At 39.0% G+C, this 20,193-nt stretch overlaps 1 protein-coding gene across 4 annotated transcripts in view; it reads right to left on the bottom strand.

The window, feature by feature from the left end:
* Positions 1 to 16,648: 16,648 nt before the first annotated feature.
* The window catches only part of RNF138 (ring finger protein 138), a 40,698-nt gene continuing 37,153 nt past the window's right edge, over positions 16,649 to 20,193 (bottom strand). For all 4 annotated transcript variants that reach the window (XR_004429213.1, XM_033178048.1, XM_033178047.1 and 1 more), the window contains one exon: positions 16,649 to 18,996. Coding sequence is in view for 3 of the 4 variants with exons in the window: in XM_033178048.1 (XP_033033939.1) it covers positions 18,928 to 18,996 (69 nt within the window). In the remaining variant the exon portion in view is untranslated. The remainder of the gene's footprint in view (positions 18,997 to 20,193) is intronic.

Genomic DNA, 20,193 nt, shown 5'->3' on the forward strand with positions numbered 1-20,193 from the left:
TTTAGACATGAAGTCCTTGCCCATGCCTATGTCCTTTTGGTGTTTTAGACATGAAGTCCTTGCCCATGCCTATGTCCTGAATGGTATTACCTAGGTTTTCTTCTAGGGTTTCTATGGTTTTAGGTCTAACATTTAAGTCTCTAATCCATCTTGAATTAATTTTCATATAAGGGGTAAGGAAAGGATCCAGTTTTAGCTTTCTACTTATGGCTAGCCAATTTTCCCAGCACCATGTATTAAATAGGGAATCCTTTCCCCATTTCTTATTTTTCTCCAGTTTGTCAAAGATCAGATGGCTGTAGATATGTGGTATTATTTCTGAGGACTCTGTTCTGTTCCATTGGTCTATATCTCTGTTTTGGTACCAGTACCATGCTGTTTTGGTTACTGTAGCCTTGTAGTATAGTTTGAAGTCAGGTAGCGTGATGCCTCCAGCTTTGTTCTTTTGACTTAGGATTGTCTTGGCAATGCGGGCTCTTTTTTGGTTCCATATGAACTTTAAAGCCGTTTTTTCCAATTCTGTGAAGAAAGTCATTGGTAGCTTGATGGGAATGGCATTGAATCTATAAATAACCTTGGACAGTATGGCCATTTTCACAATATTGATTCTTCCTATCCATGAGCATGGTATATTCTTCTATTTGTTAGTGTCCTCTTTGATTTCACTGAGCAGTGGTTTGTAGTTCTCCTTGAAGAGGTCCTTTACATCCCTTGTAAGTTGGATTCCTAGGTATTTTATTCTCTTTGAAGCAATTGTGAATGGAAGTTCATGATTTGGCTCTCTGTTTGTCTATTACTGGTGTATAAGAATGCTTGTGATTTTTGCACATTAATTTTGTATCCTGAGACTTTGCTGAAGTTGCTTATCAGCTTAAGGAGATTTTGAGCTGAGATGATGGGGTTTTCTAAATATACAATCATGTCATCTGCAAACAGGGACAATTTGACTTCTTCTTTTCCTAATTGAATGCCCTTTATTTCTTTCTCTTGCCTGATTGCCCTGGCCAGAACTTCCAACGCTGTGTTGAATAGGAGTGGTGAGAGAGGGCATCCCTGTCTTGTGCCAGTTTTCAAGGGGAATGCTTCCAGTTTTTGCCCATTCAGTATGATATTGGCTGTGGGTTTGTCATAAATAGCTCTTATTATTTTGAGATAAGTTCCATCAATACCAAATTTATTGAGAGTTTTTAGCATGAAGGGCTGTTGAATTTTGTCAAAGGCCTTTTCTGCATCTATTGAGATAATCATGTGGTTTTTGTCTTTGGTTCTGTTTATATGCTGGATTACGTTTATTGATTTGTGTATTTTGAACCAGCCTTGCATCCCAGGGATGAAGCCCACTTGATCATGGTGGATAAGCTTTTTGATGTGCTGCTGGATTTGGTTTGCCAGTATTTTATTGAGGATTTTTGCATCGATGTTCATCAGGGATATTGGTCTAAAATTCTCTTTTTTTGTTGTATTGCTGCCAGGCTTTGGTATCAGGATGATGTTGGCCTCATAAAATGAGTTAGAAAGGATTCCCTCTTTTTCTATTGATTGGAATAGTTTCAGAAGGAATGGTACCAGCTCCTCCTTGTACCTCCGGTAGAATTTGGCTGTGAATCCATCTGGTCCTGGACTTTTTTTGGTTGGTAGGCTATTAATTATTGCCTCAATTTCAGAGCCTGCTATTGGTCTAGTCAGGGATTCAACTTCTTCCTGGTTTAGTCTTGGGAGAGTGTAAGTGTCCAGGAAACTATCCATTTCTTCTAGGTTTTCTAGTTATTTGCATAGAGTGTTTATGGTATTCTCTGATGGTAGTTTGTATTTCTGTGGGGTCAGTGGTGATATCCCCTTTATCAATTTTTATTGCATCTATTTGATTCTTCTCTCTTTTTTCTTATTAGTCGCTAGTGGTCTATCAATTTGTTGATCTTTTCAAAAAACCGGCTCCTGGATTCATTGATTTTTTGGAAGGTTTTTTATGTCTCTATCTCCTTCAGTTCTGCTCTGATCTTAGTTATTTCTTGCCTTCTGCTAGCTTTTGAATGTGTTTGCTCTTGCTTCTCTAGTTCTTTTAATTGTGATGTTAGGGTGTCAATTTTAGATCTTTCCTGCTTTCTCTTGTGGGCATTTAGTGCTATAAATTTCCCTCTACACACTGCTTTAAATGTGTCCCAGAGATGCTGGTATGTTGTATCTTTGTTCTCATTGGTTTCAAAGAACATCTTGATTTTGCCTTCATTTCGTTATGTACCCAGTAGTCATTCAGGAGCAGGTTGTTCTGTTTCCATGTAGTTGAGCGATTTTGATTTATTTTCTTAGTCCTGAGTTCTAGTTTGATTGCACTGTGGTCTGAGAGACAGCTTGTTATAATTTCTTTCTTTTACATTTGCTGAGGAGTGCTTTACTTCCAACTATGTGGTCAATTTTGGAATAAGTGTGATGTGGTGCTGAAAAGAATGTATATTCTGTTGATTTGGGGTGGAGAGTTCTGTAGATGTCTATTAGGTCCATTTGGTGCAGAGTTGAGTTCAATTCCTGGATATCCTTGTTAATTTTCTGTCTCGTTCATCTGTCTAATGTTGACAGTGAGGTGTTGAAGTCTCCCATTATTATTGTTTGGGAGTCTAAATCTCTTTATAAGTCTCTAAGGACTTGCTTTATGAATCTGGGTGGTCCTGTATTGAGTGCATATATATTTAGGAGAGTTAGCTCTTCCTGATGAATTGATCCCTTTACCATTATGTAATGGCCTTCTTTATCTCTTTTGATCTTTGATGTTTTAAAGGCTGTTTTATCAGAGACTAGGATTGCAACCCCTGCTTTTTTTTGTTCTCCATTTGCTTGGTAGATCTTCCTCCATCCCTTTATTTTGAGCCTATGTGTGTTGCTGCACGTGAGATGGGTCTCCTGAATACAGCAAACTGATGGGTCTTGACTCTATCCAGTTTGCCAGTCTGTGTCTTTTAATTGGACCATTTAGTCCATTTACATTTAAGGTAATATTGTTATGTGTGAACTTGATCCTGTCATTGTGATATTAGCTGGTTATTTTGCTCGTTAGTTGATGCAGTTTCTTTTTATTTATTTATTTATTTATTTATTATTTTTTTTTTATTTTTATTTTTATTATACTTTAAGTTCTAGGGTACATGTGCATAACATTTATATCATGTATAACTCCCCAATGCAATCCCTCCCTCCTCCCTCCTCCCCCTGATAGGCCCCAGTGTGTGATGTTCCCCTTCCCGAGTCCAAGTGATCTCATTGTTCAGTTCCCACCTATGAGTGAGAACATGCGGTGTTTGGTTTTCTGTTCTTGTGATAGTTTACTAAGAATGATGGTTTCCAGCTGCATCCATGTCCCTACAAAGGACGCAAACTCATCCTTTTTATGGCTGCATAGTATTCCATGGTGTATATGTGCCACATTTTCTTAATCCAGTCTGTCACAGATGGACATTTGGGTTGATTCCAAGTCTTTGCTATTGTGAATAGTGCCGCAATAAACATACGTGTGCATGTGTCTTTGTAGTAGAGTAATTTATAATCCTTTGGGTATATACCCAGTAGTGGGATGGCTGGGTCATATGGTACATCTAGTTCTAGATCCTTGAGGAATCGCCATACTGTTTTCCATAATGGTTGAACTAGTTTACAATCCCACCAACAGTGTAAAAGTGTTCCTATTTCTCCACATCCTCTCCAACACCTGTTGTTTCCTGACTTCTTAATGATTGCCATTCTAACTGGTGTGAGATGGTATCTCATTGTGGTTTTGATTTGTATTTCTCTGATGGCGAGTGATGACGAGCATTTTTTCATGTGTCTGTTGGCTGTATGGATGTCTTCTTTTGAGAAATGTCTGTTCATATCCTTTCCCCAATTTTTGATGGGGTTGTTTGTTTTTTTCTTGTAAATTTGTTTGAGTTCTTTGTAGATTCTGGATATTAGCCCTTTGTCAGATGAGTAGGTTGCAAAAATTTTCTCCCATTCTGTAGGTTGCCTGTTCACTCTGAAACGCTCAATAAATTCGGTATTGATGGAACGTACCTCAAAATAATAAGAGCTATTTACGACAAACCCACAGCTAATATCATACTAAATGGGCAAAAACTGGAAAAATTCCCTTTGAAAAAGATGCAGTTTCTTCGTAGCCTTGATGGTCTTTACATTTTGGCATGTTTTTGCAATGGCTGGTATCGGTTGTTCCTTTCCATGTTTAGTGCTCCCTTCAGGATCTCTTGTAGGGCAGGCCTGGTGGTGACAAAATCTCTAAGCATTTGTTTGTCTGTAAAAGATTTTATTTCTCCTTCACTTATGAAACTTAGTTTGGCTGGATATGAAATTCTGGGTTGAAAATTCTTTTCTTTAAGAATGTTGGCCGGGCGTGGTGGCTCAAGCCTGTAATCCCAGCACTTTGGGAGGCCGAGACGGGTGGATCACGAGGTCAGGAGATCGAGACCATCCTGGCCTACACGGTGAAACCCCGTCTCTACTAAAAAATACAAAAAACTAGCCGGGCGAGGTGGCGGGCGCCTGTAGTCCCAGCTACACGGGAGGCTGAGGCAGGAAAATGGCGTAAACCCGGGCGGCGGAGTTTGCAGTGAGCTGAGATTGCGCCATTGCACTCCAGCCTGGGCGAGAGAGTGAGACTCCGTCTCAAAAAAAAAAAAAAAAGAATGTTGAATACTGGCCCCCACTCTCTTCTGGCTTGTAGAGTTTCTGCTGAGAGATCTGCTGTTAGTCTGATGGGCTTCCCTTTGTGGGTAACCCGACCTTTCTCTCTGGCTGCCCTTAAGATTTTTTCCTTCATTTCAACTTTGGTGAATATGACAATTATGTGTCTTGGAGTTGCTCTACTCGAGGAGTATCTTTGTGGCGTTCTTTGTATTTCCTGAATTTGAATGTTGGCCTGCCTTACTAGGTTGGGGAAGTTCTCCTAGATGATATCCTGAAGAGTGTTTTCCAACTTTTCCCCTTCACTTTCAGGCACACCAATCAGACGTAAATTTGGTCTTTTCACATAATCCCATATTTCTTGGAGGCTTTGTTCATTTCTTTTTCCTTTTCTTTCTTTAGACTTCTCTTCTCGCTTCATTTCATTCATTTGATCTTCAGTCATTGATACTCTTTCTTCCAGTTGATCGAGTTGGTTACTGAAGTTTGTGCATTTGTCACATATTTCTCGTGTCATGGTTTTTATCTCTGTCAGTTCTCTGCATTGATTATTCTAGTTATCCATTCTTCCATTCTTTTTTCAAGATTTTTAGTTTCTTTGCACTGGGTACGTAGATCCTCCTTTAGTTCTGAGAAGTTTGATCAACTGAAGCCTTCTCCTCTCAATTCATCAAAGTCATTCTCCATCCAGCTTTGATCTGTTGCTGGCGATGAGCTGTGTTCTTTTGGAGGGGGAGATGCGCTCTGACTTTTTGAATTTCCAGGTTTTCTGCCCTGCTTTTTCCCCATCTTTGTGGTTTTATCTGCCTTTGGTCTTTGATGCTGGTGATGTACTGATGGGGTTTTGGTGTGAGTGTCCTTTCTGTTTGTTAGTTTTCCTTCTAACAGTCAGGACCCTCAGCTGTAGGTCTGTTGGAGATTGCTTGAGGTCCACTCCAGACCCTGTTTGCCTGGGTATCAGCAGCAGAGGCTGCAGAAGATAGAATATTGCTGAACAGCGAGTGCTGCTGTCTGATTCTTGCTCTGGAAGCTTCATCTCAGGGATGTACCCCACCTTGTGAGGTGTGAGGTGTCGGTCTGCACCTAGTGGGGGATGTCTCCCAGTTAGGTTACTCAGGGGTGAGGGATCCATTGAGCAGGCAGTCTGTCCGTTCTCAGATCTTAACCTCCGTGCTGGGAGATCTACTGCTCTCTTCAAAGCTGTCAGACAGCTGTCAGACTCCACTCAGAGTTGGAGTCTACGGCAGGCCTCCTTGAGCTGCGGTGGGCTCCACCCAGTTTGAGCTTCCCAGAGGCTTTGTTTACCTACTTAAGCCTCAGCAATGGCAGGCGTCCCTCCCCCAGCCTCGCTGCCACCTTGCAGTTAGATCTCAGACTGCTGTGCTAGCACTGAGGGAGGCTCCATGGGTGTGGGACCCTCCGGGCCAGGTGTGGGATATAATCTCCTGGTGTAGCATTTGCTAAGACCCTTGGTAAAGCACAGTATTAGGGTGGGAGTTACCCGATTTTCCAGGTGTTGTGTGTCTCAGTTTCCCTTGGCTAGGAAAAGGGATTCCCTTCCCCCTTGTGCTTCCCAGGTGAGGCGATGCCTCGCCCTGCTTCAGCTCTTGCTGGTCGGGCTGCACCAGCTGACCAGCACCGATTGTCCAGCACTCCCCAGTGAGATGATCCCGGTACCTCAGTTGAAAATGCAGAAATCACCCTTCTTCTGTGCCACTCGCACTGGGAGCTGGAGGCTGGGGCTGTTCCTATTCGGCCATCTTGCTCCCCACCCCCTTCTTCTTCTTTTTTTTTTTTGAGACGGGGTCTTGCTCTGTCACACAGACTGGAGTACAGTCGTGTGATCTTTGTTCACTGCAGCCTCAACCTCCCGGGCTCAGGCATTGTTCCTCCCTAAGCCTCCTTGTGTAGCTGGGTTCATAGGCACTCGCCCACACCCGGGTAATTTTTGGGCTTCTTGTAGAGATGGAGTCTCATTTTGTTGCCCAGGCTGGTCTCGAACTGCTAGGCTGAAGCGATATGCTCACCTCGGCCTCCCAAAATGCGGGGATTACAAGCACAAGCCACTGCAGCTGGCCTCAACTTGCTTCTTTAACGTGATATTAGCCCGTATTACAAAATAAGCAGCAAGGTATTTATGAGAAATATGAAAGAAACAAGGCTGCAGACTGAATCTTCACTTCAGTTTAGACATATTTGTACTGAGGAGTCTCATACTCATGATATCATAGGCCCTTGATAAGCCCCAGCCACTCAGTACTTAAGAAAGCCTATCTGGATCAAACTGCTCCTGATTTTTTGTTGCAAGAGATACTTTCATCAGAAATGCCCCCCAACATCCATGGCCCAAATAGCAAGAGGAGGAAACAAAAACTTTCAGCTCTTTTTGCAGTAATACACCTATCACCAGTGAAGCATATACAACATTTTACATGTGGTCACCTTTTAGTGATATATATACTTAAACATTTTGTAGAGACAGGGTTTCGCCATGTTGCCCAGACTGGTCTCGAACTCCTGCATGCAAGCAATCCACCCTCCTTGGCCTCTCAAAGTACTGGGATTACAAGTGTGAGCCACTGCACCCAGCTAACCTATCTTTCCAGAGAAAAAGAATGCATGATCTGAAAATTACCAGTGAGAATCATGTTGTTTGACAAAATTATAGAGTATCTGACTTGTAAGCAATTAGAAAATGAAATAGTAATGAAAGGACCCAAGGTATATTCACTAAGTCAAATCAAACTAAATACATTTCACATTTTAACACATTTAATGGGCCAGAAGATTAAGAATTGTTATCATTGCAAACAATATGCTATGCAAGGGCTGGAGACTAGAACATTTAAGCATAAATACTAAAGTAATAGTTTAATAATCACACTCAAAGACTATTGATTAATAGATGAATCCCAATCTAAAATAGCCTTTAATGATTTGTTCCTGGGCTCACTTTGGTCCTGTGCAATAAGGTGAAGGCCTTTCTTATTAGTCTGCACATGAATCTGGGAGTGGTAGCTAATATGTTGAGTGCCAAAATCAAAATTCAAAACATCTTCATAGGTGAGAACAATGGCCAAAACTAACAGCAATGAAATTCAATAGTCATAAATGTAATATCCTAAATTGTGAAAAACATTTTAGGGATTATGATTGACATAAACTGCCATCAGTGGTCATGTAGTCTTGAGCAATTTTGATTAAAATGTGGTTTCTAATACAATGCATGTAATGATACCAAATGATTATGCTTTGATGGGAAAACAATTTAAAGCACTGGACTGGAATTAAGGAGCCAACAATTTAGGGCATTGACAAAACTGAACTGAGGCCAGACAACGAGAACCAGGAAGAGAAGTGATCCTAAAACCAGGCCATGAGGAATGATCAAAGCAAATGAGGATGTTACCCTGAAATGAAGTAAAATTTTGCTGATATTGTAAGAGACTCATATGCATTCAAAATTACATCATAAAAGGACAGAATTTTATGTCATTTATTTTGATAAGACGAGAGTATAGAATGACGAAGTTGTTTTATGGCAATCACTTGGATGGAGTGTTATCATTCCACAGCCTGAAAACATTCTGTAAAAGCCTACTAGCTCAGAAAGTCCTCCTCTCAGCTCCATGGCACTAGTTCCATAGAAGTAATTCTTATGGTTTTGGGTTTTTTTGTTTTGTTTTGTTTTGTTTTTTATTTTTGCTAAACTATCATATCTGCTTCACTTAATCTTCTTCATAATCTACTGCAGTTTGCTGCTTGTCAGTTGAAGACATGGTTTACATTTCAAAAGACACAATTTAAACTTCTTTCCTTAATAAAAGTACTTTTTAAAAAAATGTTCATGCGTTTGTTAGTTCCTTTTGAAATAAATCCAAACTTAAAGAAAATTGGCGGCTGGGCACCAGGCGTGCTGGCTCACGCCAGCACTTTGGGAGGCCGAGGTGGGTGGATCACGAGGTCAGGAGATGGAAACCATCCTGGCTAACATGGTGAAATCCCCTTTCTACTAAAAATACAAAAAATTAGCCGGGCGTGGTGGTGGGTGCCCATGGTCCCGGCTACTTGGGAGGCTGAGGCAGAAGAATGGCCTGAACCCAGGAGGTGGACCTTGCAGTGACTGGAGATGGCGCCACTGCACTCCAGCCTGGGCGACAGAGCGAGACTCCGTCTCAAAAGTGGCTCAGACCTATGATCCCAACACTTTGATATTACAGAAAAAAAAAAAAAAAAAAAAACCCAGGATGCAATAAAGAAGCCAGTCAAAAGCTGTCAAAACCAAGATGGTGATCAAAGTGACCTCTGGCTATCCTCACTGCTCATTATACGTTAATTATAATACATTGGTATACTAAAGGAAACTTCCATTAGTGCCATGGCTGTTTATAAATGCCATGGCTACATCCAGAAGTTACCCTACATCCTCTAAAAGGGGGGACAAACCCTCAGTTCCAGGAACTCCTCACTCCTTTCCTGGAAAATTCATGAATAATCCATCTCTTGTTTAGCATATAATCCAGAAATAACTAAGTATAGCCAGTCAAGCAGCCCACACTGCTACTCTGCCTATGGGGTAGCCACCCTTTTATTCCTTTACTTTTTAATAAACGTGCTTTTGCTTTACTCTGTCAGCTCACTCTTGAATTCTTTCCTATGCAAAGCAAAGAATCTACCTGGCCTTCTGGGCTAAGCCCCAGTTTTGTGTTCCACTCTGTGACAGAGTGGTAAGACACATAGATCAATGGAACAGAACAGAGAACCCCAAAGGAAACTCATGTATGCTCAAATGATTGTTTACAAAGTTGCAACAGCAAACTCAATGCAGGATGGACAGTATTTTCAACAAATGGTGCTGGATCAATTGGAGAACGATAAGCAATAACAAGATAATGTCAGCCTAAACCACACCACTTATATAAACATCAACTCTAAGTGGAGTAGATTTAAATGGAAAGCATAAAATTATAAAGAATTTTAGAAGAAAACAGAAAAAAATCTGCAGGACATAGGACTAGGTAAAGAGTTTTTAGGTATGATACCAAAAGTATAATCCATAAAAGTAAAAATCAATAAATTGGATTTCCTGAATATTAAAAACTTTGCTCTCTTAAAGTTTTTAATTTATTAAAAACTTATATATTTTCTCTCCATCTGTATCTGTTATTTCCTCCTTCCCTGTAAGATGAGAGATCCAGTATATGAGAGACCCAGTTTCTCTGCATCCTTGCCAGCATTTGGTATTATGATTATTTTTTCTATTTTAAACATTCAAATAGGTATATAATGACATTTCATTTGTGGTTTAAATTTTTATTCTGTAATAGATCGTGGTATTTGACATCTTTTATATCCCTTATGTCCCTATAAGAAAAAGGAAACAACAGATACAGATGGGGAGAAAATATGCAGTGAAAATCAAATAATCCAATTAGAAAATGGGCAAATGATAAGAACATATAAAAGGACATTTCACTAAAGAGAGATGGCCAATAACACACTAAAAGATGTCAAATACCATTAGCTATTACAGAATAAAAAATTAAATCACAATGAAATGTCATTATATATCTATTTGAATGGCTAAAATAGAAAAAATATTCATAACCATGTGACTTGTGCTTGTAATTCCAGCTACTCCAGAGACTGAGGCATGAGAATCGCTTGAATCTGGGAGGTGGAGGTTGCAGGGAACTGAGATCATGCCACCGCACTCCAGCCTGTGTGACAGAGTAAGATGCTGTCTCAAAAAAAAAAAAAAAAAAAAAAAGCTATAACATTTTACCCCTTAAGTACAAGTCTTTTATAATGTTCTGGAAAACAAAATGGGGAAGACACACAAAGCACATTTCCTGCATAAGGAGGTGCAATGGTTGTCTCAAGGAACTATATTTGTGCAAATTATATTGAGTTATGACCTCAACCAACTTTTTTTTTTTTCATGGCATGGCCCCTTTCACTTAAAAGAGTGGCTGGCAAAATATTTATATGTGGGTATTCGGAGGGAGAAAACCAGCATGTCACTTCAGGGTAACAACCATTTGTTGTCAAAGATAAAATTTGAGATTTTAAGCAAAAATCAGAGTTTTGTAAGCTTCCTGGCTTCCCAGTTTTTAAAGATTTGATGAGATCCATGGTGATATTAATATAATTGCTGCAGTATAAAAAGTGAGTCAATATTTGGAAGATCTCCATAACTCTTTTGGACTGACCATTACATAATGCTATGCAATCACGTGCAGGTAAAAGGTCCATTCAAATACAAGGTAGATCTATGGATTTTCCTGTTAAGTGTACAAAAAGTTTGATATGGTTCGTATTACAACCAACTTCTAAGAAGTTACTATTTGTTCGGGACGCTGAGGCAGGAGAATCGCTTGAACCCGGGAGGCGGAGGTTGCAATGAGATGAGATCGTGCCATTGCACTCCAGCCTGGGCAACGAAAGCGAAACTCCATCTCAAACAAAAAAAGTTACTATTTGTTGTTTTTGTTTTGATGTAGTATGTAAGAATACCCAGTCAACATTTTTTTTTTTCTTTTGAGACTGAGTTTTGCTCCGTCACCCAGGCTCGAGTGCATGCAGTTGCACAATCACGGCTCACTTCAACCTCGACCTCCCTGGGCTCAAGAAAACCTGCCACTTCAGCTGCCTTGGGTAGCTGGGACTACAGGCACATGCCACCACACTCATTTAATTTTTGTTTTGTTTTGTTTTGTTTTGTTTTGGTAGAGACAGGGTTTTATCACATTGCCCAGACTGGTCTCAAACTCCTGAGCTCGGCCGGGCGCGGTGGCTCAAGCCTGTAATCCCAGCACTTTGGGAGGCCGAGACGGGCGGATCACGAGGTCAGGAGATCGAGACCATCCTGGCTAACATGGTGAAACCCCGTCTCTACTAAAAATACAAAAAAACTAGCCGGGCGATGTGGCGGGCGCCTGTAGTCCCAGCTACTCGGGAGGCTGAGGCAGGAGAATGGCATAAACCCGGGAGGCGGAGCTTGCAGTGAGCTGAGATCCGGCCACTGCACTCCAGCCTGGGCGGCAGAGCGAGACTCCGTCTCAAAAAAAAAAAAAAAAAAAAAAAAAAAAACTCCTGAGCTCAAGCCATCTGCTCACCTTGGCCTCCCAAAGTGCTGGGATTACAGATATGAGCCACCTTGCTGGGACTCAGTTATCTTTTTTAAAAGGCTATTAAAATATTCCTCCCTTTTCCAACAACATTATCTGTATGAGACTAGATTATCTTCATATCCTTTAAGCAAAATAACCCACAATATGTTGAATGCTGAGGCATATATGAATATGAACAATCTAGCTGTCTTCCATTAATCTAGATATTTGAGAGATCTGCTGAATATTTTTGTCAAGTTATTTTCCATTATAAATGTTAATGATAATGTAATGAGCTTATTGTTTTAAATGTTAATGTTTTCACTTGGTCAATTCTTTATCAATTCCTTTTTTTTAGAAGTTTGCTTTTGGTTTTGGTTTTTTTTTTTAGAGACAGGGTCTCATTGTGTTGCCCAGGCTGGTCTTGAGACCCTGGCCTCAAGGGATACTCCTACTTTGGCCTCCGAAAGTGCTGAGATTACAGCCATCAGCCACTGGGCCTAGTCCACTTGATCAGTTTCATATGTGATAAACGTGATAAATACAGTCACGCATTGCTTGATGACAGGAATATGTTCTGAGAAACGTTATCATTAGGTGATTTCCTCATTGTGTAAACATCACAGAGTATATTTACACAAACCTCCATGGTATAAGCCTGGCTTACATGGTGTGGCCTATTGCTCCTAGGCTGCAGAACTGTACGGCATGCTACTCTACTGAATACTGTAAGGAACTGTAACACAGTTTATCTAAACATATCTAAACATAGAAAACATATCTAAACATAGAGAAGGTAGAGTGAAAATACAGTATTATAACCTTAAGGGACCACCATTGTATATGTGGCCCATCAACAACCAAAATATCGTTATGTGGTGCATGACTATATTCACAAAAACAAAACTGCTTTTGGGTTCTCAATAATTTCTAAGGGTAAAGGGCTCCTGAGGCAAGAAGTTTGAAAAGTGTGAGTCTAAGTAAACCTAAAATTACTTCATAAACACAGAAAATGCTGTTGTGACATATAAATTCTATCTGGAAACAGAAACAGTTGGTACAGAGTAGTATTCTCAACCATTACTCATAAAATTTTCAAAATGGTCAGAAAAACTATTTTATACCCTTTGATACTACCAAATAACCTAGATATCATACGTAAGCTAGTCAAGTGATTTGCTAATGTTGCAAAATAATTTTTCTCCTAGAGACAATAGTTTCATTCTAATTGTTGGACTAAGAACTAAACATGTTAAAAAAAAAATAGGTGGGTTAAGTAAATTTCTCATCATAAATCCTTGATATACATTCGATTGAGAAGTATGATCATGAGCTGATCTTTATTCTTCTTTTTTTTTTTTTTTGAGGAGTTTCGCTCTTGTTGCCCAGGCTGGAGTACAATGGCACAATTATTCTAAAAGATATGTTTTATTTAGAATTCCTCATGTGTGGGGTATTTGTACTTCTCGGAAACAAAGACAGTGTCTCAGATCTTCCCACAAAAGTTGAGGCTAGCAAGCCAGGTGCGACGCACATCTGCAGTCTCAGCAACTCAAGAGGCTGAAGATCCCTTGAGACAAAGAGTTTAGGCTCAAGGGATTGAGGCCTTGAGGCCAATGCAGGAGGATCACTTGAACTCAGGAGTTTGAGACCCACCTGGGCAACATGGCAAAACCCTGTCTCTACAAAAAATACAAACAGTTGAGGCCAGCAAATAAAGACTAATAACTCTTTAGACTCTATCTTTAAGGGGGGGGGGGAATCCAGACTGTCCTGACAGGATTTTAGACTAAAGTAGGACCTGCCAGATATAAATACAATAGGTTGACTTGTATTGGATACACAGTAATAGTAAACATAACATGCTCTGTTCCAAGCTCTTTGTAATATTAACTAATTCAATCCTCACAAACCATAGAGGTTAAAAGGGGCTAAGAAATGTGTCCAAACCACACAAGTAGCAACCAGCAGAATCATCAAAACTAGGCTGTCTGGTCCAAGAAAGTAGGCTCAGTTGTTTTAAATGTGTGGTCTTCTGGCAAAGATCTACCCATCACCCTTCTGTATCTGCTGTAATCCCTTTTGCTTCTATTGGTGGCTTCAGATCCTATCCCAGAAAATAGTCCTTAAATACTTACTAAAATCTCATACTTCCCATGATTTGAGGGAGCCTAGCAAAAAAATAAAATAGAAAAATAAAATTCTATACCTACAAAAATGCCTTGAAAAGAAAACATCCAGGCTGAGGTAGGGCATGGTGGCTCACGCCTGTAATCAGACTTTGGGAGTCCGAGGTGGGCAGATCACCCGAGGTCAGGAGTTTGAGACCAGCCTAGCCAAGATGGCAAAACCCTGTCTCTACTAACATACAAAAATTAGCTAGGTGTGGTGGCACATGCCCGTAATCCCAGCTACTCGGGAGGCTGAGGCAGGAGAATCACTTGAACCTGGGAGGGGCTGAAGTGAGCCGAAGTCACGCCACTGCACTCCAGCCTAGGTGACAGAGTGAGACTCCATCCTCCCAAAAAAACAAACAAAAAACATCCAGGCCCTGCACGGTGGCGCACACCTGTAATTCTAGCACTGTGGGAGGCCAAGGCAGGCGGATCACTTGGGGCCAGGAGTTTGAGACCAGCCTGGACAACATGGTGAAACCCATCTCTACTAAAAGTATAAAAATTAGCCAAGTGTAGAGGCACGCCTGTAATCCCAGCTACTCAGGAGGCTGAGGCAGGAGAATCATTTGAACCTGGGAGATGGACGTTGCAGTAAGCAGAAATTGCACCACTGCATTCCAGCCTGGGTAAGAGTGAGACACTGTCTCAAAAAAAAAAAAAAAAAAAAAAAAAAAAAAAAAAAAAAAGAAAGCTAGAACATCCCATACACAGCTCATGGAAAGTCAGGTAAGAGCAACAGAAGGTCATTTGGCTAGACTCTTCACTTCCTTCCTCAGTTATGAGGAGAAGACCAACCTGTTTTGTTTTTACCTACATTTGGCATCCCCAGGTGCCAGCATACATAAAAGAATCACTTGTAATACATTTAATACAACTTTTACAAATATTAAAATGTAACTTTAGAAGACTAAGTTTTCCTGTTCTGGACAAAGACAAGTCACTGCTGCTGTAAACACAAGAAAAAAACAGAAAAATCACAAAACAATGTTACAAAAGCCAAATATAAAATAATATTTACTGTGTGCTTCCACTTATCACAAACCCATGTGTGGTATCAGAAGTTACATACTGATAGTAGTTAGTTGTGACTGGAAGTAGAAACAAAAAGACTTAGGAGATTCTAGTAATGCTTTTTTTTTCTTCTTGACCTGGGCATGGATTACTTCAGGTTATTGTTCACTTTGTACACTTTCAGTATCATATACCATTATTGCCCACTTAGACAAATATGGAATCTCCCTCACATCCTATTTTCTTCCTCTCCATATCCTCCACCAAATGGCTGTGACTCATCTGGTTACCAGTCTTCCATATTTATTCCCCTGCCTTGCTCGTCTTAAATTCTGCAGTATGTCTTTCACTATTACAATCTTAAGAATTCCTGTTTTTTTGGCCAGGCATGGTGGCCCACACCTGTAATCCCAGCACTTTGGGAGGCTGAAGTGGGTGGATCCCCTGAGGTCAGGAGTTCAAGACCAGCCTGACCAACATAGTAAAACTCTGTCTCTACTAAATACAAAAAATTAGCCGGGCATGGTGGCGCGTGCCTGTAATCCCAGCTAAGGCAGGAGAATCGCTTGACCCGGGAGGTGGAGGTTGCAGTGAGCCAAGATCATGCCATTCCACTCCAGCCTGGGCAACAAGAGCAAACTCCATCTCAAAAAAATAAAAATCCTGTTTTTTGTTTTGTTGAGTCTTGCTGTTATCCAGACTGGAGTGCAGTGGCACAGTAACAGCTCACTGCGGCCTCAACCTCCCCAGCTCAAGCCATCCTCCCACCTCAGCCTCCTGAGTAGTTGGGACTACAGGTGCACACCACCACACCCAGCCAATTTTTTTGACTACTTATACAGATGGGGGTATATGTTCCTCAGGATGGAAGAGTTTGTTATACAGGACATAGTACAATATAGTTTAAATTGTTTGTCAATAAAGTACAAAATGGAATATGCCCATTTTACTCCTCTTGGGGGACGAATGCAGTGTATGTCATCTTTCTCAATCCCAAGACTTGACCACCGTTGTTGAAGCGGGGAGACAGGCTGTAACACCCATTTTCCTGAGATTCCTGTATCCCCCTTTAACTCACCTCCCTTCCCTATCTTTTTTCAAAACTACTGCACAGAGAATTATGTTACACACTAACTGGTATCATGGAATGGGTGCTTTACTTACGTCTATTATGAGTTTTATGTGTATTTACATGTTTTCTGGGTCACACCTTTTCTACACAGTATGCTAAAAAGTCACGCTTCTACAAGGGGTTTGAGTAGCAGCTGTAAGGTGTTTCTGTAGAAGTTATGATGTATTGAAGATCGTAATTAATACTTACCAAGCAGCCCATAGGTATATGACATTGTATTTGGCAATGTAGTCTTATAATCCTGGTATCTTACTTAAAAGTAGTATCTCCATATAAAAGCAATTAACAAGCTTTCTGCCTAGCTGCTAACAGGGCTTAAAAATCTTGCTCCACGGACACTTCATAAAATTGCTTTATAAGGTGATTAACAATTTGAAATGGATAAAATAGGTTTATAAAGTTAAATCTGACATATAGCACTAGCATGTGGTAGCTTTTTCTTATCCACTTTTTTAAGTGCAAAATAATGGGTTATCTCCTACATGTCTTTCAGGGTGAATTATGAGAGTTAAATGTTTGCCTCCAGACAAAATTTTAATTAGACACACAAGTAGGAGAAAACCACTTTTAATTGAAAAATAAAGCAATACATCTCAAATAAGACTGTTTAACAACTAAACAGTAATTTGTTGAAATAGCTTTCCTAAGTGGTACTGTGAAATTTAGGTATTGGGAGTATCAATACAGTTTCCCTCTTTTAATCCTGACTCAGCTATAAGTAATATTAAAAATAAAAACTTTTCCCCATAAATTTAATTTCCATAAATTAAATCTGTAAAGTCTATCCCTATTCCCAATTCACTGACAAAAAGAGGGGAAATTTTAAACAATCATTTTCATACTGAGAAATTCTCAGATAAAAGCAAATAGTATTTTCCTTATGAAAAAGCTGATATGTGAGACACACAAGACTATCAATGATATTTAACTCATTCACAAAACTTTAAAACACAACTCCATCAAGATGACCTCTACTACAATTTTCCTTTAAAGAAGTTCCCAAATCCCAGAATGGTTTAACTTGACATATTGGATGTATTAAACTTTGAAAGAAACTATGAAAGTTACTGCTTTAAACTGGAAAAACTATGGTCAAAAGTCTCTTAAAAAGGAGCTGTTTTTTAAATTACACCCATGTAACTGCAGAGAAAATGCTCAAGCACATACACAGTAAACATCACTCTTTAAAATGACAGAACAAAGGCATATGTTCATTAAGATGTATGGCTTTTTTTGTGGTTGTTATTACAATCCATAAAGTCTTTACTGTGTGACTGAAAAAGGTTTTTACAAAACTCCACTTCCAAAATTAACATTTTTATTAAATCAAGTTAAAAAAATGTTCAGTGTAGAAAAGTCAACAAGGATTTTAACAAAACCAAAATATACCTTTTTATACAATATATGTATATATTAGCAGCAAACTACTTCTGAGATTCTCTTTTATATTCTTTTAGTTATTTTAAAGAAAGCATAAACAATGTATATTAGTATGGAATGTCAGCGAATCCACTCTTAGTCCTTTATTCTGTGATTTGGGCCTTCTACAAAATACTTTGATTTTCACTAATGAATACTAAGAACAAACCCAATTTTGACTAAAAAGTAGTGAAACAGTGGTTGGTAGAATCTCTCATTATATCACGGTCACACATTATATTTGAGAATAACAAATAAGCACCATATACACAGGTGTGTGTCTGTAAACTCAATTTTTAAGGTGTAATAGCAGCCAACTAGATCACTTAGCACTGTGACTATCACTTTTTAAAAATTTGGTGAATTACAAAATTTTAACAAATCAGATAAACACTTCAACCCCCTATTGCTTGTCCATTTAAAAAATCCTTAATAGAAATTCTATATATAACCTGACAAACTGCATACATACATATGTGTGTGTATATATACACACAAAAGTATATGTATATATACATATACATCTTTAGCTTTGAATAAATTTCTAAACTGAGATGAAGTCAAACCTCTCACTTACATCTTCTAGAATACAATATCACCAACTGAAAGTTTCTAATAACAGTTTCAACTTAGTTAATCAGAAATACTGGCTACTGAAAATTCTGAGGCCAAAGAGCTGTTATTCAGCTTAGTATATTCCAGGTTTACAAATCAGTCAAAAAGACTGAAATTACCAAATGCCCATGAAAGAAAGAAATTTTTCTCTTTGTATTTCCTTCTAATAACAAAAAGAAAATATCTTTACAACAAGCTTTCACTTTTTAAAGAACTAAAATTATTACAGAAATCTCACTAGTCTTCAAAAATAGTAAATGTTATATAAATACAATTTTCTTATAGTTGAATTTTTCAGCTAGAATCTGCATTTTAAAAATTTCCTTTGGATTATTCCATTTAGCACTTCAAGTTTCTATTCTGCAACTCTAATAACTGGCTCAGATTTGTTAGGTTATATCGATCACATCGTTCAAAATTTGCTACTGTGTGTTAAATGTGTACAATAATAAAGTAAATGGGAGGAATGCACCAAATTTCAAAAGCAACATAATAATGAAAAATTCAAGAATATTTAATATTACAAAAAGATAAAGTACAACAGGGAGTCTCTTTTACCGTTACATTAGTGAAACATCTTTTTTATGCTTTTAAAGCTCATGTCATAACTTTCATTTTTTAACTTATCAAGAGGATGAAGTTTTTAGAAGCCCCACCTTTATTTTCAATAAAAAACTAAAATGACTGAATTACTTTTATTAATATACACATCAAGTTACTGAAACGGTGACTTCATGTAGTTTCCCCCTTAAAGATGGCACTTGCAGGTACAAAGATGCAGAGATGTCTACAGCCTTCAGATGTTTACTTGAAAAGATTCTTCAACAGCAGTTTGATACTGGGTTTCTTCATCTAGCTGAAGATTCTAAAAACAGTAACATTCATGTCAACAGGAAAAACATATTCAACTACTCAATACTTTGCCCAATACATTAGACATCTTGATACACATTACACACACTCAGGACAGTTATGTACAACATATATAATGGTATCTTTTAAGATACAAGATTTGAATACCTGAACTTTAATAAAAATTTAAGTTCAGTTGTAAAACAGATCAGCACAGAACAAAATCTGAGTTTTATAATGCCTTATCAGGTCATTAATAAAAAACGTGGTTAATTATAAAGCTGGGTAAGCATGCGCCTGTAGTTGCAGCTATTCAGGAGGCTGAGGCAGAAGATAAGTTTGAGCCTATGAGTTTCAGGCCAGCCTGGGCAACACAGGGAGACTGTCTCTTTAAAAAATAAAAATAAAAAATGAAAACCACAACTGAAGTTAATCGTAACACACAATCATAAATATTTTTTGATTTATGAATTTTTTGAAAATTTCATCTCTAGAAAATAATGCCAAATATCTGACAGTAAACTGATTTTAAGAAAACAAGCATTTATTGAATTATGAGTTGAGTAAAGATTTTTTTTTTTTTTCGGGAGTTTGGCTCTGTCACTCAGGCTGGAGTGCAGTGGTGCAATCTTGGCTCACCACAACCTCCACCTCCTGGGCTCAAGCAATTCTTATGCCTCAGCCTCTCAAGTAGCTGGGATTACAGGTACACACCACCACACCCAGCTAATTTTTGTATCGTTAGTAGAGACAGGGTTTCGCCATGTTGCTCAGGCTGGTCTTGAACTCCCAACCTCCGGTGATCCACCTGCCTTAGCCTCCCAAAGTACTGGGATTACAGGCATGAGCCATCGTGCCCAGCTGAGTAATAAATTCTTAACCATAACATGAAGTCTACAGCTTATTCAATCAGTTATAAAACTACTTCTTAATCTTAAAAATTACATTTGCTGTATTTACTATCAATTTTATGCCCTATGAGTTTTGCTTTAAAATTAAGGCCTCTATTTGACAATGTGAAATAATTAGATTGTTGACTTTTCTTGTCTTTTTTTTTTTTTTTGAGACGGAATCTTGCTTTGTCGTCCAGGCTGGAGTGCAGTGGCATGATCTCTGCTCGCTGCAAGCTCTGCCTCCTGGGTTCATCCCATTCTCCTGCCTCAGCCTCCTGAGTAGCTGGGACTACAGGCACCCGCAACCACGCCCGAAT

This window comes from Trachypithecus francoisi, unplaced genomic scaffold, assembly GCF_009764315.1.
Source record: "Trachypithecus francoisi isolate TF-2019V2 unplaced genomic scaffold, Tfra_2.0 Lachesis_group19, whole genome shotgun sequence".
NCBI classification, from domain to species: Eukaryota; Metazoa; Chordata; class Mammalia; order Primates; family Cercopithecidae; genus Trachypithecus; species Trachypithecus francoisi.